Source organism: Camelina sativa, chromosome 17 (assembly GCF_000633955.1).
Source record: "Camelina sativa cultivar DH55 chromosome 17, Cs, whole genome shotgun sequence".
Taxonomy (NCBI): domain Eukaryota; kingdom Viridiplantae; phylum Streptophyta; class Magnoliopsida; order Brassicales; family Brassicaceae; genus Camelina; species Camelina sativa.
This window is the reverse complement of record NC_025701.1, coordinates 9,017,353-9,041,015: the sequence shown is the minus strand read 5'-3', so window position 1 is coordinate 9,041,015 and position 23,663 is coordinate 9,017,353. Positions and strand designations below refer to the sequence as shown.

The 23,663-nt window shown below is 37.1% G+C and overlaps 8 protein-coding genes across 10 annotated transcripts; 4 read left to right on the top strand and 4 right to left on the bottom strand.

The window, feature by feature from the left end:
• LOC104756300 (glutathione S-transferase DHAR1, mitochondrial) lies at positions 129 to 1,456 on the top strand. Its single transcript, XM_010478873.1, has 3 exons — positions 129 to 385; positions 488 to 578; positions 818 to 1,456. The coding sequence occupies exons 1-3, from the start codon at positions 328 to 330 to the stop codon at positions 1,308 to 1,310; spliced, it is 642 nt and encodes a 213-aa protein (XP_010477175.1). The 5' UTR covers positions 129 to 327; the 3' UTR covers positions 1,311 to 1,456.
• On the bottom strand, positions 1,368 to 3,397 carry LOC104756301 (isoflavone reductase homolog P3-like). 2 transcript variants are annotated; one of them, XM_010478875.2, is made up of 5 exons: positions 2,992 to 3,397; positions 2,373 to 2,501; positions 2,029 to 2,272; positions 1,729 to 1,932; positions 1,368 to 1,637 (listed from the first exon to the last, which is right to left on the bottom strand). In XM_010478875.2, exons 1-5 carry the CDS (start codon positions 3,166 to 3,168, stop codon positions 1,471 to 1,473), a joined length of 921 nt encoding a protein of 306 aa, XP_010477177.1. In that variant the 5' UTR covers positions 3,169 to 3,397; the 3' UTR covers positions 1,368 to 1,470. The 2 variants fall into 2 exon arrangements, with proteins under 2 accessions (XP_010477177.1, XP_010477176.1); XM_010478874.2 differs by having other exon boundaries at positions 1,371 to 1,637; positions 2,367 to 2,501; positions 2,992 to 3,392.
• Positions 3,684 to 4,792, bottom strand: LOC104756299. Its single transcript, XM_010478872.1, has 4 exons — positions 4,636 to 4,792; positions 4,405 to 4,511; positions 4,150 to 4,229; positions 3,684 to 4,061 (listed from the first exon to the last, which is right to left on the bottom strand). Exons 1-4 carry the CDS (start codon positions 4,685 to 4,687, stop codon positions 3,950 to 3,952), a joined length of 351 nt encoding a protein of 116 aa, XP_010477174.1. The 5' UTR covers positions 4,688 to 4,792; the 3' UTR covers positions 3,684 to 3,949.
• Positions 5,780 to 8,597, bottom strand: LOC104756297 (protein NUCLEAR FUSION DEFECTIVE 5, mitochondrial-like). The gene is made up of 2 exons (XM_010478868.2): positions 7,349 to 8,597; positions 5,780 to 7,018 (listed from the first exon to the last, which is right to left on the bottom strand). The coding sequence occupies exons 1-2, from the start codon at positions 8,459 to 8,461 to the stop codon at positions 5,960 to 5,962; spliced, it is 2,172 nt and encodes a 723-aa protein (XP_010477170.1). The 5' UTR covers positions 8,462 to 8,597; the 3' UTR covers positions 5,780 to 5,959.
• LOC104756296 (protein RADIALIS-like 5) lies at positions 10,650 to 11,770 on the top strand. The gene is made up of 2 exons (XM_010478867.2): positions 10,650 to 10,980; positions 11,610 to 11,770. Exons 1-2 carry the CDS (start codon positions 10,700 to 10,702, stop codon positions 11,635 to 11,637), a joined length of 309 nt encoding a protein of 102 aa, XP_010477169.1. The 5' UTR covers positions 10,650 to 10,699; the 3' UTR covers positions 11,638 to 11,770.
• On the top strand, positions 13,556 to 14,224 carry LOC109130167. The gene is made up of 2 exons (XM_019239361.1): positions 13,556 to 13,883; positions 13,998 to 14,224. Exons 1-2 carry the CDS (start codon positions 13,657 to 13,659, stop codon positions 14,017 to 14,019), a joined length of 249 nt encoding a protein of 82 aa, XP_019094906.1. The 5' UTR covers positions 13,556 to 13,656; the 3' UTR covers positions 14,020 to 14,224.
• Positions 15,991 to 18,605, top strand: LOC104756295. The gene is made up of 6 exons (XM_010478866.1): positions 15,991 to 16,337; positions 16,650 to 16,832; positions 16,931 to 17,008; positions 17,156 to 17,221; positions 17,310 to 17,375; positions 17,464 to 18,605. Exons 1-6 carry the CDS (start codon positions 16,065 to 16,067, stop codon positions 18,202 to 18,204), a joined length of 1,407 nt encoding a protein of 468 aa, XP_010477168.1. The 5' UTR covers positions 15,991 to 16,064; the 3' UTR covers positions 18,205 to 18,605.
• On the bottom strand, positions 18,666 to 23,631 carry LOC104756293. 2 transcript variants are annotated; one of them, XM_010478864.2, is made up of 16 exons: positions 23,546 to 23,631; positions 23,003 to 23,224; positions 22,669 to 22,795; positions 22,502 to 22,548; positions 22,032 to 22,125; positions 21,127 to 21,947; positions 20,792 to 20,923; positions 20,586 to 20,658; positions 20,402 to 20,441; positions 20,237 to 20,309; positions 20,069 to 20,134; positions 19,858 to 19,935; positions 19,593 to 19,765; positions 19,460 to 19,506; positions 19,131 to 19,362; positions 18,666 to 19,048 (listed from the first exon to the last, which is right to left on the bottom strand). In XM_010478864.2, the coding sequence occupies exons 2-16, from the start codon at positions 23,179 to 23,181 to the stop codon at positions 18,690 to 18,692; spliced, it is 2,541 nt and encodes an 846-aa protein (XP_010477166.1). In that variant the 5' UTR covers positions 23,182 to 23,224; positions 23,546 to 23,631; the 3' UTR covers positions 18,666 to 18,689. The 2 variants fall into 2 exon arrangements, with proteins under 2 accessions (XP_010477166.1, XP_010477167.1); XM_010478865.2 differs by lacking the exons at positions 22,502 to 22,548; positions 22,669 to 22,795; positions 23,003 to 23,224; positions 23,546 to 23,631 and having other exon boundaries at positions 22,037 to 22,127.

Below are 23,663 nucleotides of genomic sequence, written 5' to 3'. Positions count from 1 at the left end.
ACTCGAATTACTTTTTCTTTTTCAATAATAGTACTCTAATCAGTTATGAGATGTGTTGTGGTGATATATATATATAGGGTATTGTTGCTAAAATTGAACGGTCCATAACCTGCCGACCAAAAACATATATGGCCCTATCAGTATGCAGTCGTTTCGAATCGTCTCTTCCAACGCACAACACGTGAAAAAAAGAAAGATAAATATCATCGGGTAAAAATGGCCCACTGATAGGTGGAGGTGTCACCACCTGTGGTGTTATAAGAAATCTCTTTAAAAGCTTTCATTCACTGATTAGCTCAACTATTCTCATCCGTCGGTAAATCAAAGATGGCTCTCGAAATATGCGTGAAAGCTGCTGTTGGTGCTCCTGATCACTTCGGCGACTGTAACTTTCTTCTCTCTCTCTCTGTTTTGATTTGTTTTTGTAAATTCTGGTGTTTTTTGAACATCGATCGTTTGGTATCAAAGTGTTTGTTTGTCGTTTTAGGTCCGTTCAGCCACAGGGCTATTCTTACCCTCGAGGAGAAGAATCTTGCTTACAAAATGCATCTCATTAACCTCTCCGACAAACCCCAGTGGTCAGTTTCTCTCACGACATATACAACCCTAGATCGCTCTTACTTGTTTCACTTGTTCCGTTAGCTGTCGGAAATTTCATAGTATAAATCTCTAGGTGTTGGTAGTCTCGTTGGGTGTTTTGATTTGGTGAATATATGATGAGCTATGTTAACCGGAAATTCGATTGGGTTTGGTTAGTTAAATTACGAGCTTAAGTGTTAACCGGAACTTGGCTCATATGAATATGATGATGATGCAGGTTCTTGGACATTAGTCCTCAAGGGAAAGTACCAGTGCTAAAGATCGACGACAAGTGGGTCGCTGATTCCGATGTCATCGCTGATCTCCTCGACGAGAAGTACCCTGATCCACCTCTCAAGACACCTCCTGCATTTGCCTCTGTTGGTTCCAAAATTTTTGGTACTTTTGGGACTTTCTTGAAGAGCAAAGACTCTAATGACCAATCTGAACAGGCCTTGCTTCATGAGCTTGAAGCTTTGGAGAACCATCTCAAGAGTCACGAGGGTCCTTTCATCGCCGGTGAAAGAGTCTCCGCGGTTGATCTGAGCTTAGCACCAAAGCTTTACCATCTCGAAGTCGCTCTTGGCCATTTCAAAAGCTGGTCTGTCCCCTCAAGCTTGCCCCATGTCCATAACTACATGAAGGCTCTGTTCTCTCTTGACTCCTTTGAGAAAACTAAGCCTGAGGAAAAGTATGTGATCTCTGGATGGGAACCCAAGGTCAACCCTTGAAACTACGAGACTATTGGTGTGATAAGGTGGTTCAATGTCTCTCTTGTGTCAGTCAAATAATAATGCACTTGGACCTTTTATGTTATGTATTGTATTAATGAAATAAGTTTCGTTTGAGATAAGATCTGAGAACATATAAATTTAAAGGACGAGTTTTTTCTTAGACAAACTGGTTAAGAAACTCATCGACGCTTGTGTACTTGACCTCGGGGTACAGCTCGGAGGCCTCAACTCCAGAAGAAGGGTCTATAGTGAAGGAGGTGAGATCGCCCTTAACAAGTACGGTGTGGATCAAACCCACCTCGAAATCCATTGGAGGCTGAGTCTCTGCAAATGCAAGTGACTCATTTAATACTTTGGACAGACCACTAAGGCACTAATATATATGAATACTGTTTGTTAAGGTTTAACTGATCACCTTGGATGTTTTTAAGGAGTTCTTCCTCTGAAACATAAGTCTTCTCGAGAGTCTTACCGATCTTTCTCTCCCACAAACCAACCATATCGTTCTGCGATACAATGTTCTTGGGCGGGTGAATGTACAGAATCTTGTTAAGTGTTCTCGGGTCATCAACAGCTTTCATTGTATAAGCAACAATGTCTTCTTCAGTGTTGACAATGGCTATACAACACAAATAAAATAATCACATATTAGTACCACAATTGCAATTTGCAAAAATAATTGATGATGGTAACGCTTAAAGCGACATCACTATACCTTTGACATTGCCAGTGTCGTAGATTGAAACTTTATCTCTAGGAGGGGTTCTGAGTCGTAAGTGGCATTGACCTAAACAACTAACGAAAAAACCAGTAAAGCAACCTGTGACCACATACGTATAAGGTATCTTTGCGGCTTCTATGGCACGCCTTAACTGAGCTTTAGTGATGAATTCTGATAGTGTTGGCTCGATGGCCACCGTACGGTCTACGTCGTTGCCAAATTCTGACGGCAAGAATCTCTGGATGACAAAAGATTAGTTCCAAATCTATTAATTGAAATATCTTCATGAGCCTTAAAAGAAAAGGATGTGATATATACAAAAAAAAAAGGACCTTAACATTTCCAAGTTCTTTGATGGCTTCAATAATATTGATTTGATCTAGAATTTGAGGCCGACCAACAGCTGATATCACGACATCGACGAGTTTAATCGCCTTCACTAAGCTTTCTTTATCAGTTAGACTTCCCTGTCATCATTATTAGCATTCCAATCGGCAAAGACTCAGAAAGAAATGCAGAGCAATGATCTCTTTATGACATGATTTATGTAACGGCTTATATATATCATTTTGACACTGATGATTGCAAACTACGTTAGGACAAATTTCAAAAGGATATGTATCTAGAATTATTATTTTCCTAGAATCTATTTAAATATTTATCTAAATATTATGTTTTGGAATCAATGATAATATACATAATTCAGAGTCTGCAAAATATCTCAAAATATCCAAAATATCCAACTCTGCAAAATATCTCAATTCTCCCAAACTGTACCATCTTCCACTATCCAAGTTGTAATAAAAGTTGGAAAATTCGCTTATAGCCATAAATACAAAGTTTTGAATTCTCGAATTTGTCATGATTTAAATGATATTTCCATTGACATTTTTTTTAAAAAAGAATACTAATCCTAAATGATCTAGACACTCGCGGGAGAAGAGAGAAGTCACGTACGTAGAGTATGGTGACGCCAAGATCTCTGAAGCTCTCGACGAGTTTAGCCTTGACTGGATCGGAGAGAGACGCTTCTCTAACCATAGCGAAGGTGGCGTGGCCGGACTTTGCGCTTCCTTCGACGATGAACTTTCCGATGTTACCTGTCGCCCCAATCACCAGAATCTTGCTCGTCATGTCTTCTCTACTATTTTTCTTCGTGTTTTTTGGGTTTCAGAGAATAGAACAGAGAATAAACCGACTCATATTTGTCGTGTTTATATATATTTTTTGTTCGGTGGAGCCAACGACCGTGGGTGGGGTAAGTTCAAGTTATCCAAGTACCCTTGGCTAATTCACTTTGACTTTTGCAACGTCGAAGTGCGTCAGCTATTGCATTCGCTTTCTAGGAAAACAAAAATATGTATGGGATTTTAAGTTTGTTTTGTAAATTTTCAAATTTGATCCCAACTTCATCTCTTTTCAGTGACCATATTGAATGTTTATGTTTCAGGTAAAACCGTAAAAACATAGCACAAAATGAAAATTACATAGACTGACTATATCAAAATGCAATGACAAAATATCGAGTTATTGAATTTTAATTAGGATATTGAGAAATCATTCGTCAAATTTTCAATATTTGTTTACCTCTTTCCACTATATAAACGGACCAAGTAAACTAACACTAAAACAACTAAGGAAGCGAGATCTGTAAGGTAAAAAAATGTTTATTTCTTGTAAAACACAAATCCATATCTCAGATTACAGCCCCACTCAACAAACCAAAGAAAACATATACATAGCACATGTAAAATAAAACACATCTCTGATTAAAACCTTATACTATTTGTTACACTTTTCTATTCACATACAACATGACATTAAGTAAACCACTATTCATATATATGTGTATTTTGGCAAGTCACAAATTCACACATATATTGGACTAGCCGGGGGTGCTTAATTAGCGTCACTGTTATCCAGCGATTTTGGCGATGTGAGCCACCTGGAACTGCGGTACGTATTTGTTTGGTCGACCCTCTTCCTCCCTCGGCTCATTCAAGAACGCCAAGTTGCTTCTTCTCCACCTGACCAACACATCAATTTATCAATCTTTAAAAGATTGCGAGTTTGATTATAAACCGTATATACATATCAAAACTTCATATTAATTACCATCCACTTTTCTTGCTCTGGTTCTCAAAAAGATCTTCGGCTACTTTTTTCTCCTCTTGTGATTTTCTTTGTGCAACTTCCTGCGAACAATTTCAGAGCCTTTTTAGATCATTTTACTATAATTTCTTCGTAATAAAAAATTAAATCGAAATTCGATTATCCTAAAGTCTAAATACCAGTGATACATATAAATAAATATTGTCTCTTTTTTTTTTGTTTGGGAGTTAAGAAAAATGAAAAGTTTGGTAACTTAACCTGAGTTACCAACTTGGAAACGGCTTGAACATGTTCTCCTTCATTCTTCTTCTTTGCTTTCCAAAAAGTGTCGATCTCTTCTCTTGTTAGTGACTTGCACCTTCTCACTATGTTTATTTCGAAATAATAATTCATCATTTAGTTACTATTATATAATCAAAACATACGATATAATAATACATGCATGCTTATCAATCCTAAAATATATATACGTATGCTGATATTAATTACCTGAATTAGGATCCCTAACTGGAGAGTCCCATCCTGACATTAAAGAACCCATTTGCTCTTAAATCTTTTCCAATTGTCCTGTTAAATTTTCTGATCAGTAAACACTAAACACTAAGGTCTGTGGTATCATGTCTCAACATACTTCTAGATATATATAGTAGTGGCTCCATGCAAAAGTATGCAACTTATCTAGATAATTCATAGTTCTTATCCCAAAAGGAATTAAATTCGTTGTTTATTTATTATATTTACTTCGCTATTCGGTCCAAGTTCGTATAATTTAAAAGAAGAAAACATCACAATTTTTTTTTGGCTTTGGAAACCTCCGGTAATAGCCCACTGATTTTAGTAGTGGATTTGATTAAATTGATATATGGAGATAATATTATTTTAACATGGTTCCACGTTATTCCAACCTTATCTTGTCTCGTATGATTATTATTTATTGACGAATAGTAAGGTAAATTAAGTAACTAATCTTTAGATTTGGATCCCAATTTCTTTCGTTGAAGTGGAGGTTAATTAGTCCCTCTTAAAAATAAGCAATTATAGAAAGATACAAAAATAAAGCATAACAAAAGATGGTGCCGAAGTTTTGTACTTTTGTCTTTTGGGATCGAGATATTAATCTCTATTTACATCAACTAGTCGGACATAGCTGACACGTGGGCGATGCGTGGCAGGCACATCACAATTCACAGACATATTTACATTATCTCCTTAAATATCTTGAAGTTATATATCCACTTGATGTCCTAATGTGTTATCGCTGTTTACAAAGTTGACTTAAGACGTCAAAAAGAAATGAAGAAACAAATCTAGCTAATCAAAGCAATCAAATTCATTTAGTCATTACTCAAGTGTCCGCTTTGTTTGGTTTTGCGTAATTGGATGCGAGTTCAAAACCACTATGCTCGCCGACAAACCAAACCACTACAATTTTCGTCAGTAGACAAAATCGCCTAAACCGGCTACAATGTAAACCGGTGCAACATTGCCTAAACCACAGTCGGCTTCACAATTGTTACCTCAGATTTTATCAGGCATATAAAACTATGGAAACCCTGAAAGTTAGAGAAATAAAAAAAGAAAGTTGATTTCAGAAAGAAGCTCCTCTTGTTGGAGCACTTGTTGGAAATGGCAATAGGAAAACTCTCACAGCTAAAAAGCAAGCTAGTAAAGATTTCCAAAATTCTAAGGAACAAGATTATTACAGAACACAGCCACAGTTTAATAATCATTGGATGAAACACGAACTCACAACATTGAACTCAGAATGATGAATAAGTTTCCAAAAAGATCACTTCACTTTAAAAGAGACATTTTATCGTCTCATTCTACCATATCCAGACCCAAAAGCTCGAGGTGTTCCAAGCATATCCATCTTCAATGACTCGGAAGGCAAAAACTTTCGAGCTTCCATATGCTTATACATTCTTCTTGCATCTTTCTCAAACCCTCCTTTTTTCAACGCAGTTATAACCTTTTCAAACTCGTTAGGCCCCATCTGATCTTTCTTAGCTTCCAAAACCCCAAGAGCTTGAAGAGTCTTCTTCTCATTCCTGACTGTAGCGTACATATAGCACAAGCTCACCTGGAGCTCAAATGGTGGAGCTTCTCCTAGCTGAGAGATCTTTACCAGAAGCTGCTCAGCTTCCTCAATTAGCCCGAGATTAGCCATCCAATCGACAAGAACAGTGTATGTGATCACCCCAATTTCAATCCCATCTTTCTCAAGCTGCAACAAAAGTCTCAGTGCCTTATCCAATGAGTTCTCTCCCTTGTATGCTTGGACCACATTTGCAATGCACTTATCATCGGGTTTGTGCCCATGCCTTCTCATTTCATCAAACTTGTTTTTCGCTTTGTCTGCCTGTCCTGCTTTCCCATATGCTTCCACAAGTAAACTCCATGCTTCCAAAGGGAGTGAATCTAGATCTGCATGCATTGAAGAAGAAATCGTTGCAGCTCCATTGGCGTCTCCCATTTCTGCAAAAGCTCGAAGCAGAGCCATGTAAACTTCTTCTGAAGGTTTCATATCCTTTGCTACCATGTCTTTCATCAACCTATCACCTAGTTTAGGCTTGCCAGCGTTCACATAGCCCATGATCATGGATGTGTAAATCTTCTCGTCTGGCCGTAACCCATAGCTCTTCAAGTTTTCAAATGCCTCAGTTGCACGCTCAAGGTTTCCTGATTTGCTGTACATATGAACCAATGCAGTGGCGGTTAAAATGTCAGGAAAGATCCCATTTTGAGACATTTTCTTAAGAATTCTCTCAACATCTTCATTGTGGTTCTCTTTAGCATGGATGTGGATGAGTTTTGAGTAGTCCGAGATACTTGCCTTGAACGATTTCTCATCCAGGACAAGTTCTGCCACCTGATGAAACACCAAGACCAGCACCAATTGATTAAAACACAACATGATCACGCCTCCTTGATTGCTCATCTTCCAAAGGTATATGCTAGATATATGTATACAAGTATCACCATCTAGATATGTAACACAACCTAGACTACCAAATTTAACAACAAGAAGAATCCTATTAAAAGAACTAAAAGAAATCAAAGGACTTCAACTCAAGCCGTAAACAAAGTGATTACTTTGATATCAGTCAAAACCCAACACTAAAGGAGTAAGCCATTTCCCGAAACACTAATGCATCAAAATTTCAGGTCATTTCAAGAATACAAAACTAAAAAGTCTAACCTTCAAGTATGCGTTGGTGTTTCCTTCACGCAATTGATTAAGTAAAGCAATCCAATCCACACGGTTAGGCTCCAATAACTCAACCCATTCAGAAAGCAATCCTGAAGGATCATCTCCCTCCTGCAAAGACTCGAGCTTCTCCATAACCAATTTACACTTGCCAGTTACAGGTTTAGGCTCTTTCCAATCAGCCTCTTCCTCAGCTTCATGGATTTTATCAGCAACTTTACCCCATTTCGGATCAGATAACTCAAGCCCATAAATCTTGTACTTGAACTTCCCCTTACGTTTAGGAAGTGAGATACTCCGAGGCTCAACTTCATCAGATGCAAAAGACCCTTCTTCTTCTTCTTCTACCCCATCCACTGTTTCAGATTCCCTAATCGAATTATCCAAATCACGTTGCTGTTCCAAACTCTCATAAAACTCAGCGTCTTCCATCTTCTCTCTTGCCCATTTGAATCTAAGCTCTCTAAGCAAATCCCCACGAATACCAATCTCTCCAGCAAACCTACACATCTCCATAACTTCAGGAGACTGAACGTATTGCTTCATCTTCTCCTTCTTCCTCTCTTTCTCCATATCTTTCAACACTGTGTTACTAACTTCCCATATAGTAGCCCACAGATCATCGCTGAACTCAGATGACGGCGAAGGTGGAGCTGATCCAACTTTATTGAATCCACCTCTTTCGATCTCTTCCACAACTTTCTCAACGATGAGGAGAAGCATACCATCAACCATCTTCTTGTCACAATCTGGGTAAGCTTCAGAGACTTTCCCACGCATTATCCAAACGAATCGAGAGAGGAACTCGTTCGTCGTCCCATCTTCGTCTTCATCTACCTCCTGGTCGTTTGAGTCGTCGATGGCTGCACTTGACTCGCTGAGTCGTGACTCGCGAGTAAAGTGGAAATATCGATTGAAATCTGAAATGGGTCTAGGGATTTCGGCATTTTTGAGTGGGTTTTGATCTTCGTAGCTTCTCAGGTGACGATCAGAGTGAGAAATTGACGATGTAATGGCGGAGAAGTTTCTGCTTAAAGTTTGGGTTTTTGAAGATAATAGTGAAATGCGATGGATCGCTTGCCGAGAAGCAAGGAAAGATTTCATCTTTTTTCTCCGAGGGTTTAACCAGGGATGAAGGTAGATCGATAAATCTGGGCAAAACCCTAACAGTAGCTAAAAAATTGAGTGAAGAGATCACAGCAATGGTGGTGGTACTCGAATTAGGGTTGCCTTTGCCGTTTCTCTCTTCGTTAATTCGTATTTAGCAAAAAGAACCCTCAATTTTATGAATAGTACTCTAAATAAACCATACATCTAAATTCTCTGTTTTGACCCTATAGGCTTATTTCTAATCGGAGGAAATTCTTTATTTTGTGATTTAGTGAGAAATTTTTGATTTTTACATTTAACACAAATTATTATGATTTTTTTTTTTCAAATTATTATGATTACGTAAAGGTTAACTCGTCAGGATAAGTTTTTGACGTAAAAACTAGTCATCACAACCCTACCAAAAAAAAAAAAAAAACTAGTCATCACAAAATTTTATACATTAGTGACCGAAACTATATCTCATAGCTAACAAAAATTTATACCGAGTAGAAGTATGGTGTGGGATCATTCACAATGGATCATACAATACGAGTACAACACTCATCGTACGTGACGTGGAGGTGGAGCTTGCTTAGCTACCACCAAACTATATCTTTTTTTTGGTGATAGAGTAGCATGATCCCCTTTTAATTTAGACTGGAAAACATTATATGAGATATTGACATGTGATAAAACTTGTATAGCTGATATGTGGTAAACGTATGTTTGCTGTCCCATGGCCGCACGGTCTAAATAAAAGGTGCTATATTAAGCTATGAGACTACATTTTATAATTAATCTCCAAATTTTTATATATTTTTAAAAATCAATTGTAATAAATCTAACTTTTGTTAAATAAATATAAAGAAAGAAACATATAACTTGTTATAAACTTATATCACTTAACGAAAAAATCATTTTCATAAAACAGAAAAGGATATTAAAAGATACAAGTATGACTGTATGAGTAAAGAATCAATGCAGAGATAGGGATATTGGAATTTTATCCCAAAAGAAGACGATAATATCTCTTATGGTATTATTCTTTTTTCAGCAAATTTTAAGTGGCTCTTATCAAAATGGTTGTCGTCCAAATTTGCTTTCCACCATGTCCATCACACGAGATAAGTTGTTAGAATCAAAACAAAAGTTCCCAAGAGTATCGATCCATATATCTCCTTTCAAAGTATATATATATTATTAATAATTATTGTGTATACATAATCGATTTATAGCAAAATGAATTAAAAGTTATTCAATCTTCAAAAGACAATTACATCAAACGATTATGTTTGTCTTTTCACATCAAAAGATGATTATGTACAACCCATATGGTTGAATAACCATTTCTTACGTGAATAAACTATTATCATTCACCGTATCAGCACATTTGTTCGACTTACATACATTATAAGCTAAGGTGAATCTGATTCATTGGAGTATAAAATACGGGATCTTGTTTGTCCACTCTTTTTTTTTTCTCTGTATTCTAGTGTTTAACTTTTTCTTTTAAGAGTTTAGTGGTTCCTTATGTGATTGACTATGCTTATAAATTTTTTTTTTTTTTAAAGACGATTCCTTTATATGTCACACACTATAATTACTAAAAGGTCTGGATTTTCGTTCAGGATATTCCAATTATCATAACAAAGTAAAAAGATTTGAATCACAACGTATTTTTACGTAACATATTTATGTTATATACAACTGGCTAGCGTGTTAAATTTTAAATTATAATTTGAAAAAAAAAACAAAGAAAACGTGAATAATTTAATAAAACTAGTTTTTCAGTGTTTTACAACTATTATACAAATGTCGTGAAATTCAGTTGTTTCGGTAACTATTATTCAGTTTCTACTATACAATGTATATACCATTTAAACCAATTTTTTTTTGTTAAAAGGTTTATACCATTTAAACCAATTACAGAACAAATCATTGTAAAAGGGTTGCTAATAATAGTAATAAAGTTCATAGAACACATATGCACGTTAATTAATGGTTGACTTCTCGACACTATTCTCTCAAAAACCATATGGACCCAAAAAAATGTAGACCCATAAAAACATTATAATTCTTTATTTTGGTATATAACCTAAAAAAAAAAGGATAAATACTACAACTTGCGGAATCTCTCAACTCTCTTTTCCTCCATATAAGGAGCCTATTTTGGCATTCGTAACTTAGCAACGATCCCTTTTCTTTCTCTTCTACCGTTTATATTCTCATATATTTTTTTCCCGAAAGAAAATGGCCTCAAGTTCTATGAGCTCGAGTTCATCTTGGACGTCAAAGCAAAACAAGATGTTCGAGAGGGCTTTAGCCGTTTACGATAAAGACACTCCCGACCGTTGGCAAAACGTCGCTAAAGCTGTTGGAAGTAAATCTGCAGAGGAAGTCAAACGTCACTACGACATCCTCGTTGAAGATCTAATGAACATCGAACAAGACTTAGTACCTTTGCCTAAATACAAAACAACCGTCGATGCTGGAAGTAAATCAAGAAGAGGCATCAATGATTTTGATTTGAGGTAAAAAAAAAACTTTTTTGTCCTACCAAATCTTCTAGAACCTGTGGTCGTACTAGCAATGGCTAAGACCAAATTTTTTGATTTTTCATTAGTTTTTTTTGTGATTTAATAGAAAACATCCGTAGTGAAAATCGTTTCAATATCTGAGAAGAGTTGGACTAATATGAATTAGTTATTTTGGTAGTAGTATATACGTTAATATTAGTGATGAATGTTAGACTATACTATATAATAAAATTAATAATGTATATATGTATAATAATAAGAAACATGCAACCACACGCACCATCCCTTCTATTTCCGGCATTCTCATTAAAAGGAAAGTAGTCACATGAAATCTAATCCTGTTTGTGCATCATCACATGCTCATTGTCCTCAACTTTGAATCATATACGAATAAAATTAAATTAGATATATATGTATGAATAAGATGTTATATATAGTGTATATATCTAATTTAATTTTATTCGTATATGATTATAGATATAACCGTATATAGAGATATGCAAAAGTGATTCTAACTTTTCACTGGTCGGTGATGAACAAAAGTGTTATCTTAGATCAGCAACAGAAAAACTGGAAGTCGGAAAGACTTAGTTAATAACTTCATCTGTTTTTTTTTGGGACAGGTTAATGAAGAATATGAGAATCCAGTGAAAAAACTCTGTTACGTCGATGTGAAGATTGCAATGTAAAGATTTAACGGAATATGTTTCTTATTTGCTTACTGATGAGTGTATCGTTCCCTTTCCATTGTGCTTCTTATTTATATAATTTCACATCTTACATCTATCATGTAGCTATTGTGGTTTTCTCTATTTATATATAATTCGATTATTAAATCCTTGTTGCGAAATTTGCTTTTGTTCTATTGATGGTTTTAGTTAATAGTAATATAAACGTAGCTTACATGAATTGAAGAGGCAATATGTACAGTTCCACTTCCACCTAGTAATCTAGATGGTTCCCATTTACGTAATCTTAGTTTCTGAAACTGTGAAGAACTATATATGTGTTATTGCTATTTGAAGCATCTAAAGTGACCAACCATGGTTGAATTCGTAGTGGAAAAATTCGAACTCTAATTTTCCAGTCCTATATATAGTAAATCCTGTAATAATTATTGAACCGATATGAGTTAGTTACCATGTAGCGTATATCTTAATATAAACTTAATTATACATATATATATATATATACTACTAAAATATCACATGTAAATAAATAAAGTACATTTATAAATTTTATAAGAAACCGATATTACCACTATATACATGCATGATACATGGACCCATGTGGAAGCAAATGCTCAAGCTACGCTCCACAGCAAAAACTTTCCTATCTTGCAGCTTAGGTGATGGTAAAACCTGCTCCTTCTGGTATGATAACTGGACTCCTTTTGGGGACCTCATCACCTTCCTAGGAGCCGGCGAACATCAAAGAATTGGTCTCCCTTTAGACTCCACCGTGGCACAAGCTCATTCGGAGGATGGATGGAACATCAGGGGAGCTCGAACTCATAATACAGAGCTCCTCCTAACCCATCTCACTGAAATAACCATCTCTGAAAACGTCAAAGACGTTTATCTATGGGCTAAACCGAATGGGGACCCCCAAGATCGTTTTGGCTTCTCTGATACTTGGAACTTATGCAGAACAACAGCTCATCAGGTGCCTTGGCATAAGCAAGTTTGGTTCACAGGTTCTATCCCCAAGCATTCTTTCATCATGTGGCTTTGTTGCTTAGATCGAATGCCTACTCTATCTAGACTTTAAAACTGGGGACTGGTTGAAGATGACACCTGCCATCTTTGCGAAATCTACTTTGAAAATAGGGACCATCTTTTCCTGAGGTGTCCTTATAGTTTTGACTTGTGGAGATGGTGTCTCGCTAGGCTACAAATACCCTTCATGGGTTTCAATACGTGGGAGCGTTTTCTCTTATGGCTAAAGACCCCTTCTATTGAAGAGAAGATGAATCCCCTCAAGCTCATTGCAGCTCAAGCGGTGGTGTACTCAATTTGGCATGAAAGAAACGCTCGCATATTTACTGGTATTCGCACTCCGGTTGAAGGTCTTTTCACCCAGCTCGACCGTCGTATTCGGCTCACCTGCTCTGCAAGACATTCCAACCCGAAGCTTCAAGACATGCTTCTGCTGTGGTTTCGAACCTCCCTACTCTCGCCACCACCTCTGTAACTCTTCTCCTCTTTCTTTTATTTGTTCTAGTACCGGGTTTGTTCACCCCGGAATTATACCTGTCGCTGCAGGCACCTATTATTCTATGTAACTGATAACCTACTAAGATTATAATACCAGAAATTTTAAGAAAAAAAAAAAAAATGATACATGGACCCAATAAAATGAATATGGAAATAACCACAAAACTGATGATGCTTAATTTGGAACTCGCATGAAAACAAAAGCCATCTCACGTCAAACTATTTTCAGCGTAACCGGCACTAACGGTGGATCGTTACACTGGTAAATAGAACCATATTAAGTTACATTTTCAATATCCTTCGCATATAAATATAGAACTTTCAAATTAGACAAAAAAAAAACACGATAAACACGTAAAAGTAAATTTTCTTTACAGCTTAAACCATTTTATTACCCACTAGTTTTAATAAAACAAACAAAAAGAAGAAGAAAGAATAGTTTGTCGGAGATAGGATGGCGAGAATATCGATGGTTGTGGCTGTGGTGTTGTCGGTGATGCTACTTGTCTCGATAAACTCGGTGGAAATCTTGGCCGAGGAACAGCCGACGGTTGGGCAGAGAGTAGACTCCGCCGTGACGGGTGTCAACAACGCATTCAATGAACACGGCGGTCCACAGGCCGTTGACTCCGTATCCTCGACCATCAAATCTGTTTACGGATGGTTCGGTGATAAAGCCAAGTAAGTCTACGATTCTATTTGATTTTGTTCCATTATTGATGTCTAATAGTTTCCATAATCACTTCTTGATATATATATATATATATATATATATATATATTCTTTTTTCTTTAGGGAATGGGGAATCCACTCCTAAAAGGAGGAATAAGCAAAGTTTTATCTTAATTTGCGGTGCGCTTTATATACCAAAAAGAGTTGAAGATCGGACCATTGAAAAAAAGAAAAGAAAAAAGAATCGACTTGTGTAACTAGTTTTATTTATTTAATCTTCGATATGCATATATGTAACCCTATGTCTTCAATCAAAATGCATGAGCTCGATTATTATCCCTCTAATCAAACCGAACGTATAAATCATTTTCTCAAGCAATATATATGATCATGCATCAATGTTATTTCATAAAGATGGATCCATTAACATACGTTTACGTTGCTGGGCCTATATCTATATTCGATAAATAGACTCTCTATATATCATTGTTTTAAAATTCGGCCTATACAAAACGGTGATGGAGCATATCCAATATTTTTTAGAAATTTGAATTGTTATTTTAAAAATCTCCACCTAACCCCGATTACACCCCGTATAATTAATCCCCATTTGACCATAAATTATTTAATTATGTCTATCTAATTTGATTATAACCTATCTAATCCGATTACTTCTAACTTAATTTTTTGTACGCTGATTATTTTTAGAACTAAATATAAATAATTTTTTGTTACTTAAACATTTAAATTAAGAGTTTGTGATGTTTTACAATAACGAATGTACAAACTTTGTATGATATCATAAAATTTTATATTAAAATTATGTTCTTATGTGTTTACCATAATTTTAAAGACAATTCTATATTTTTTTATATTTTATTTGATGTTTTTTCTTTTAATATAAATAGAATTATACATATATTTATGTTATGAATGATTATTAGTTTTTAGATGGTTTTTGGCTTTTATATTTTAGATTTTGGATTTTGGCTTATGATTTTTTGGTTTTTAGAGTTTGTTATTCATTTTAAAATTAATAAATAAAAACTATAAAAGTAAAAAAGAAAAAACATATTCACGTTAAAAGAAATTTTTTTCACAAAAGCCATAATTTATGGTTTTTGGTTTCTCTTTGAAATTGCAAGAAACAACTCAAAAACTAGTTTTCCTAAATTTAAGGGAATCTATTTTATAAAAATCTTGAATGGTAAAAAATAGATTTTTAAAGAATCCAAAATCTAAAAACTACCTAAAAACTAAAAACATTCAAGACCTTAGTAATACATATTTTTATTTTATTATTAATTTAATAAAATAACTCTAAAATTAATTTCCGATTAATCTTTATATAATTTTCGATTTTTTTCGTTAGGTGTTAGGTACACTCCAACTGTTCGACTATCATTTCAGCGATTTCTAAAACAAGGATTTGAAAATTAGATGATTTGTGCGTTTAATGCTGTCTAACTCCCTTCCTAACACAATCATTTTTTTTTGTTTTTAACAAAGATCAACAACCTCCACAGTTGTCGTTCGCCCATCCGCCTTTCACCATAAGCAACTAAGCAAGTAATTGCGATGGGCCAATTGTTAAAAACAATCAGACAAAAAAACCCAGCCCATAATGTTTATACAAAAGAAAGAGGTCTAGAAAAAAAAAATGATTGTGTGTTGGTGGATGCACCGAAAAGCTCAGCCGGTAATTATATGCACCACTGAATCTCATGGCTCAGATGCAGCCACGTAAATATCCAATAAAAACATCACACTTGTCGAAATCTGAAGGTGGTAGAACCGACCTAGCAATCTTAAACTCTGCGCCCCTTCCGCTTCCCAGTTCTGAGGTTTGGCGGTCCCAAATCTCGGCTTCGCACGCACACCTTAAACTCCGCACGTGCCAAGTTTGCTGACTTGGTAAAACAAAGCGAGACGTGGCGTTCGTATATACATGGGCTTTACTTAAGCAACCAATTGTAGACGATGAGCTGGCGTTACACGTGTCACTCTCTCACCCTTCTGTGGGCTCCCTCTCTCTCTTTTCTCTTTTCTCTCTCTCACTCTACACAACTAGTCCTGTGGGAAGTTACAGTTCCTCCTCTCTCTCTCTTTTTTTTTTTTGTTCTTCTGGTTACGTTTTTTTTTTGAGTCTGCAAAAAAAATCTTTTCGGTTTGATTTTTTTGTTTGTGGAAATGGAGTTGGAGCCTATATCGAGCTGTTGCTCGTCGTCGTCTTCGTCTGGGGAAGAGACTGCGGCGGCGGATATGACGGAGATGGAAGCGGCGGAAGCATTGGCGGATTTGGCGCAGCTTGCGATAATGCGAGAGCAGGTTTTCGAACAAGCTTCGAGCTGGGGGAGTAAAGGGAAACGAGTTAGGAAGCGTGCCAAGACTGAGTCTCCTCCTTCTGACTCGCTGTTGAAACCGCCTGACTCCGAAACGTTACCCACTCCGGATCTCGCTGAGGTACCCCCGTCTCTTCGCTTTCACCTCTCTCTCTCTTTCTTCGTCTGTTTTGTTTATTCAATTTGGAATCTCTCATTCGTACTACTGATTCTGTATATAGAGAAGTGTGTTTTAGATCCAATCAAAATTAATTTCGAATTGTTAGATTACTACACTGATTTAGGTGGATTAACGTCATGATGCAATTTTAGTTATGTCATGATTTAGAAGATTTTGAATAGCTCTTTTACTAATTTAGGCTATTGATAAGACAATCTCATGATGATTGGTTTTAAATGGAAGTAGTTGTTAAAAGCTATATATCTATAACAGGAACGATTAGTGAAAGAGGAAGAAGATGAAGAAGAAGAAGAAGTTCAACCAATAACTAAAGAACTAACTAAAGCTCCGGTTAAAAGTGAAATGAATGGTGAAACACCTAAACCAAATCTTGTTTCGACCATAAGGTGTAGTAGATCCAATGGCTGTGGCCGATCAAGGCAGAATTTGAGTGAGGTATGCCACATATGGTTATAAGCAGTTATAAACTTTTTCTCTTCTTTTTGTGTGACTAGAAGTATGTTGAGAACTTACGTGCTACTACTACTATCTAGGCTGAAAGAGAAGAACGTAGAATCCGAAGAATTTTAGCCAACAGAGAATCCGCGAGGCAGACAATTCGGCGAAGACAGGTATTCTTAACGTCCACTGTCGGTTGAGCTTAATTTAATGATGTTGCCTATGGTTTAGTTCTATCACAAGTTTCTCAATCGTCTAGTTCCATATCGGGAAAGTTAGTTGCATAATGTTGTTTGAGTATATCTTCCTTATATATGTAGGCAATGTGCGAGGAGTTGAGTAAAAAAGCAGCTGATCTGACATATGAGAATGAGAATCTGAGGAGGGTGAGTAAACCATTCGATTTACATTTTCCCCTGAGGGATAGGTTAACCTAAGAGAGGTTATTATAGCTAATGATATTTCTGCTCGCAGGAAAAGGATTGGGCCTTAAAGGAGTTTCAGTCTTTGGAGACGATGAACAAGCATTTAAAGGAACAGGTTACACAATTGATCAAACACCCCATGACAGTATCAGGAGCACTATTGCTAACACTTCCATATCTGATTTTGCCATCTGTTTTTATAGGTAGCAAAGTCAGTAAAACCTGACACGAAAGAACCTGAAGAACCACCCAAGCCATCACAAGTTGAGATGTCTACATCATCGACTCCGATTTACTTCTACAACCAGAATCCATATCAGCTTTTCTGCTGGCCGCATGTTACTCAGTCAACAAATCCAGTGATACCACCACTCGAATTTGCAACCTCGGGAGGAGCTTCTGCTAAAACTATGACCCCACAGGAGCATGAAAATCCTGCAGATGATAATGGGCAAAAGACTCATTTTTATGTCGTACCCTGTCCTTGGTTTCTCCCTCCTCCTGACAGCAACGGTGTTTCCTTCGGGATTCAAGATACGCAAAGAGGTACCTTTTCAAACGGGCACCATATTGATGATTCTTCTGCAAGACCGTTAGAGGTCACAAAAACTCCGTGGCCCCATCTTCCAACTAGAATCAAAGAAGAAGACTCTGGTTCACCCGAAACCAGACCTTTATATGATCTCAACGAATCTGCAACTGAAGTCCTCTCAGAAGGAGGAGAGGGTTTTCCTGTAACGCAACAAGCTTTTAGTTTAAAGCATGAAGATATTTCTGAGACAACTAACGGGGTTACGCCGATGCCGCCTGGTCATCATGTTTTGATTTCTCTACCGGGGAAAAACCAAGGATCTTTGGCTGCAGCGGAAGCAAGAAAGAGACGAAAAGAACTCACAAGGCTCAAGAACCTCCATGGCCGTCAATGTCGGATGCAAGTTGGATAACTTGCACATTCATCATCTTACAAGTTGAAACACTAAAGGGTACTTACTTCATGATCCCTTTCTTTTTGTCCGGTGCATTTTCGCATTGTTTCGGCTTTCTTAATGAAACACCAAAGTCAAGAGTCATACTCATCCAACAAACAAAAGTTGGAATATTGTTATACTCATCCAAGATTAGTGTTTGGAAGTCTTTGTTTTGCTTTTACAAGGTAATAGGAAATGTTGTACCATTGTAAGATTTAGGGTTATTTGGCACGAAAGTAAAAGTGCCTTTTTGTAAGATCATCCGGAATCTGTTTGCTCCTCACTTGAAGTTCTGGTTCCGGTTTTGATCAGTTGTAGAACATATTTACAGGGTTTGTTCCCTTTTTTGACCACAATCAAAAAGTTCTTGAATTAAATCAGTTTCGACCATTCTTTATACAACAGTTAACTTAAGATGGTTAAGATGGTAAAGTTTCTACTGTTACATGGGGACTATAGTGTTATCTCTGAGGTCTCCAATTTGAGGTTGGGGCAATCTCTTGACACCGAACAATCCCGGCTGCTCCACCATAACACAGCCATCTCTCACTTCCTTTATTCATGTTCCACCTCACGCGATGCATCGCCACCATTTTAGGTGGGAACCCTTCGGCTTTTGTTCCACTGCTACCGTTTCTTGCTTCTTCTTTTCTTCTTCCTCCTCCTTCATTGCCATCTTCATTAACACATACCAATGCTCTGCTGTTCTCGTCATCTTCACCTATCTTGTTCTTTCCTTTATTAGCCTTTGATTTTGGTGCTTTGTTGTTTGTTCCTTCAAATTCGGGATCTAAATCTGGATCCTCTTCCTGTGCAAATGCTGCAAAAATCAAGTAAACCAAGATAAGGACTAACGCACTCGGGAGACTGTTGTGACAGTCTATCGTAGAGTTTCAGCTGACCTAGAGGCTGAGCATCTGAAACATTAGATGAGTATCGATTAGGAGATTCGTTCAAGAGACTTCGAAGGCATCTCTGTTTTTCACCAGTCTCACCAACCGGTTTCTTCAAAATGATTGGGATGTCTGGAATTGGACTATGCACTATAAAGGTGGAATTTTTCATTGTTAATTGCCCACAGAGAAAGTGTGGAGTCCGATTTCTTGTGTCTTTTTCCACTGCTTTGGTCGTAAGCTGCAAGTAAATCCCAACAAAGCAAAAGGAAATCTTTAAGAAATTGACACTTTACCATCTTAAAGAGATGATAGTAATAGTGCAGTTTATAACTGACCTGGAAATGGAAAACGGACCCATCTGCCGTGCAATAAGCTGCTATGCCTGAGAAGTTTATACTGTTAATTCTCGAGCTGGTGTAAATTCTGACTTTATTTGAATCCAAAGACAAGCCCATAAAGAACCATTACCTGTTAGCCTTGATACTTGAATACTCCAGATGGGAAAAGTTGAACAGTTATAAACGCTTAACCCTTGTTGTTTGGTGTTAGGATAAGGCTTTCCGGTAGCAGGAACATCATACGCAATCTTCACCAAGCTTAGGATTCTTAACATTCCGTCGTCAAAGGACAATAGAACGCATCTACAGATATTTGAAACCTCAAGTTTAATCAGGACTTCAAACAATCGATCTAAAGACTGTATAATCACTGGGGATAGAGCTATGATTGATACCTTGGATCTTGTAACCAATCGAGGCTGTATATAAACCTTGGTACAGGGTGCAAATCCCATAAAGGACGGAACGGATCACTGCAGAGAAACAGGAAGCAAGCAATGAGCAATGGCACAAAATGCCAAATAAACATTAAACAGGACAGTCTTGTGTATCAATTGCATCAGACTCAAAAGTTTTTAAGAGAAATGTTGTTTTAGTGAAGTGTACCGTAAGTCCCAAAACTTCAAACCTCCATGTCCAGCAGTAGCTACTATGTTTGCACTTTCCTGATCACTGGAAGGTTTTCAGAAATTACTTTGATTAATAAGTGAATGCTCTCACGGTACATTTTGTAGCAGTAGTTTTATTTTATGGGTGTGATTTCTCTTCACTGACCTTTCACCAGGAGCCCATGCAACTGCCCTAATAGGAGCTGTATCTGCGCTGAAGAAAAGTAAAGGTCTTGTATCTGCACAGAGAAAATTTGAAAAGTAAATGCGAGATCAACAGTAGAAATCACCCTCTCTAGCCACAATGTGAAAAGAAACTATCAGGTAATACCTTCTGAAGATGATGTTACAGAAAATTTCCAGAGAACAATCTGATGCATAATAACCAAAAAAAAAAAAAGGGTCAACGCAATTTAGCACTGCCGTTCTTCTTTCTAAATACATTTACACATGTGCAAAAATAAAGGAGAAGAATATGATGGAGACAGTGAAGATAGTGAAATAATACTACTTACCGTGCCATCGTGGCAACCAGCCAGTAAGAAATCAGGGTTCCCTAAAGTCGACCATTCAAGTGTCAGAGGAATACTGTGCAAAAATAAATGAGCGCCATATCAGGAGAAACCCAATAGAGACAGATAGTGAACGTGTTAAAAGGACTGCTTTGTTTTCTATTCCATGAAACAAGCAAAAACTGGCTACATGGAAGAAATCTACTGACCTCTGCATGTCACCACATTTCAAGTTTGAACATTTGAAAACGGGAGCCAGTTTCACAAAACGAGGATCAGTTGCAGCTTTCTTTGAAGATAAATATACAGCTGATGTTGTCCGAGGCATTGGAACATCCCACCTACATAAGGTCATTCATTATTTTGCATAGTATCATAGAAAGGTTCTATATGTTTTACAGACCAAATTTGCATAAAATATATCAATGCAGTTGAAAACAAAGGCGAGGTGGCATACAGTGATAGAAATCAAAGCATAAGGGAAAAATTGTGCAAGGCACATAATGCATCACGATGAAAAGAAGAGAAGAAGTAGTTTGCTTACACTTCCAGAGATCCATTTCCCAGCAAGACAGCTAAGTATCCCATCCTATGCTTATTAAGAGAATCATCGGCATATGAGGGACGCCATTTCATATCCCAAGCAACTTTTCCATTGTGGGCCAGGCATAAGACAACCCTTGGAAGAGCAACGTCTTCAGAAATACCTGAGGACGGTTCGTCTGGTACATTTCCAACAGCTTCATTATTTTCAAATAGCATGGGTTTGCAACTTTCTTCAGTAACTTTGGTTTTTTGTCTCTTTCTCCGTACGGGAAGCTTGATATTTGCATTTTCCGAAGACATCACTTGTGCTGGACTTTCATTATTGACCTTAGTTTCTGTTACTGGAGTTTCTCGTAGGAACCGAAGAGGAGTTGCGGGAACAACTGAATCTTCTGGATACCGAACAGACAGAGCCTCAACGTAGAGAACGTCATCATCAAGCTCAGCAGGTAACTCGGGAGTAGTCTTCTTTCTAGGTCTTCCACTTGGTTTCTTAGGCTCTGTTGTCTTTGTTGTCTCTATTGGATGCTTTCTGGGTCTGCCTCTCGGCTTCTTAGGTTCTGTTGTCTTTGTTGTCTCTATTGGATGCTTTCTGGGTCTGCCTCTCGGCTTCTTAGGTTCTGTTGTTTCAGAAGTTTCACTAGATGGTTTTTTCCGAGTCTTTCCTGTCGATTTTTTACTCTTCTCTGAAAAAAGGGAGCTATCTTTCTTGCAAGTGGCATTTATAATGCACCATATCTGAATGATTCCTCGACCTGTAAGAGGAATCCCAATCTTGTGACTGTATGAGTCAGGCGGATGAGTAGCCACCGCTAGAAACTGCAACAGTAAAGTTGATAACAGTGAAAACCTGAAATTCCCATTTCTACGGGGTATTTGAAACAGAAAATATGGCCTAATCACCTCACATTTTGCCTGAGCATCTGGATTTCCATGAATTCTGGGACACCACTCCAGTGCCCAAACAGAGCCTCCAACATGCATCACAAAATCCTTGCTGCAAAGGTGAATAATAACCCATCACAAAAACGGTCGTGACTAGCACAGCTCTTGTTGATGATTAAAAAAGGACAAGAGCAGAGATATATACACAAACATGCACTGTCAATATGCTGTCTACTCATTGACCAACCTAGTCCTGGTTCGTACCAGCTTAATTCAATCACCAAACTTTATATGTGACTTCTTGAATTTGAACATAAAAATTAGCAGTCAATTTCATTCATCTAAAAGGGAAACCTTTGTTCATCTCCCATTGTCAAGATTAATTGTATGAGTTTGCTATCTCCGAGTGAGGTATTAACTCTTGCTAGCTAGCAGAACCCGTTGAACAATTATAGTGATCATTGCTCATACAAATTTTGAATTATTACCTGATTTCACCAGATGATGATGATGATTCATCCTCATGTATATTAACCTGCACCAGATATGAAAACTGATTCAAAAATGCAATGTCGTAGAAGCAATTTAAGAAGTAAATGGAAGGTAAGAACAAAGGGTGAAACTAATCTTCTAGCGTAAAGATATTAACACACACCTTTGGAACTCGTGCCGAAGAAAATTGAGGCAAAGTTTGACTACTTGTACCCTTTGATTCATGGGTTTTTCCAACCTCGTTGTGGAATGCAAAACTTTTTGGTTCGTAATTAAAATGCCTCCATTCCCTACAAAAAGGTTTAGCAAGCAAGAATTAGATTCGTTGGTGTTTAAATCGACTAGTAGAATACTCATTCTACCACATTAAGAAACACTTCATATGAACCATGTAATTCACAATGATCATGAAACAATTTACTTTGTCAGATCTTAACTACTTAAGCATAGGATATATATAGTACAGTAAACTACATTAACAAAAGAACTTAACGCACCTCAAGAATGTAACTGATGATGACAGAGTGTTGATATCAATCTCATCAATATCAGCACTATCTTCACCACAGAGATCAGTGATGGAGTCCACTGCCTTCAAATGATTCTCAACAGAATAATCAAACAGCGATACACTACATTCTTCTTCACCACACCTTGGACGCTCTTCTTCATCCATTGATCTGTTGTTGGCTTTTTTTTTGCTTGCTCACACTTCGTTCCTGGGAATTCACCAATTAGTACAGAAGCAACAACCAATCAGTTTTTGATGAAACTCTACTATGTCCAAAGCGAGAATTCAATTGTTTCATTCCACATTCAAGATGTTCAATTATTCAATTGTTTGAATAAAACCAGAAACAGGTAGCAAACGTTCGCCGGAGCTAGGGTTTACGAGCTTAGCAATAGTAAAGTTGCATACAAAGAATCAGGAATCAGGAATTTTTAGATTTTTGGGAAAAAAAAAAAAAAGTCAAACAGGAAAAGCAAAAAAGAAGAGATCTGGAAAAGAAGAACAGAGGAAGACGAGGAACAGAAATTACCGGCGACAGGAACGACGGTTGCGGCGAAGGCACGTACAAAACTCTTTGGATACGTTTTCCTCTAGTCCAGGGATCGACTCGTACCTACTGAAATTTTAGACTTTTAGTTAATTACATA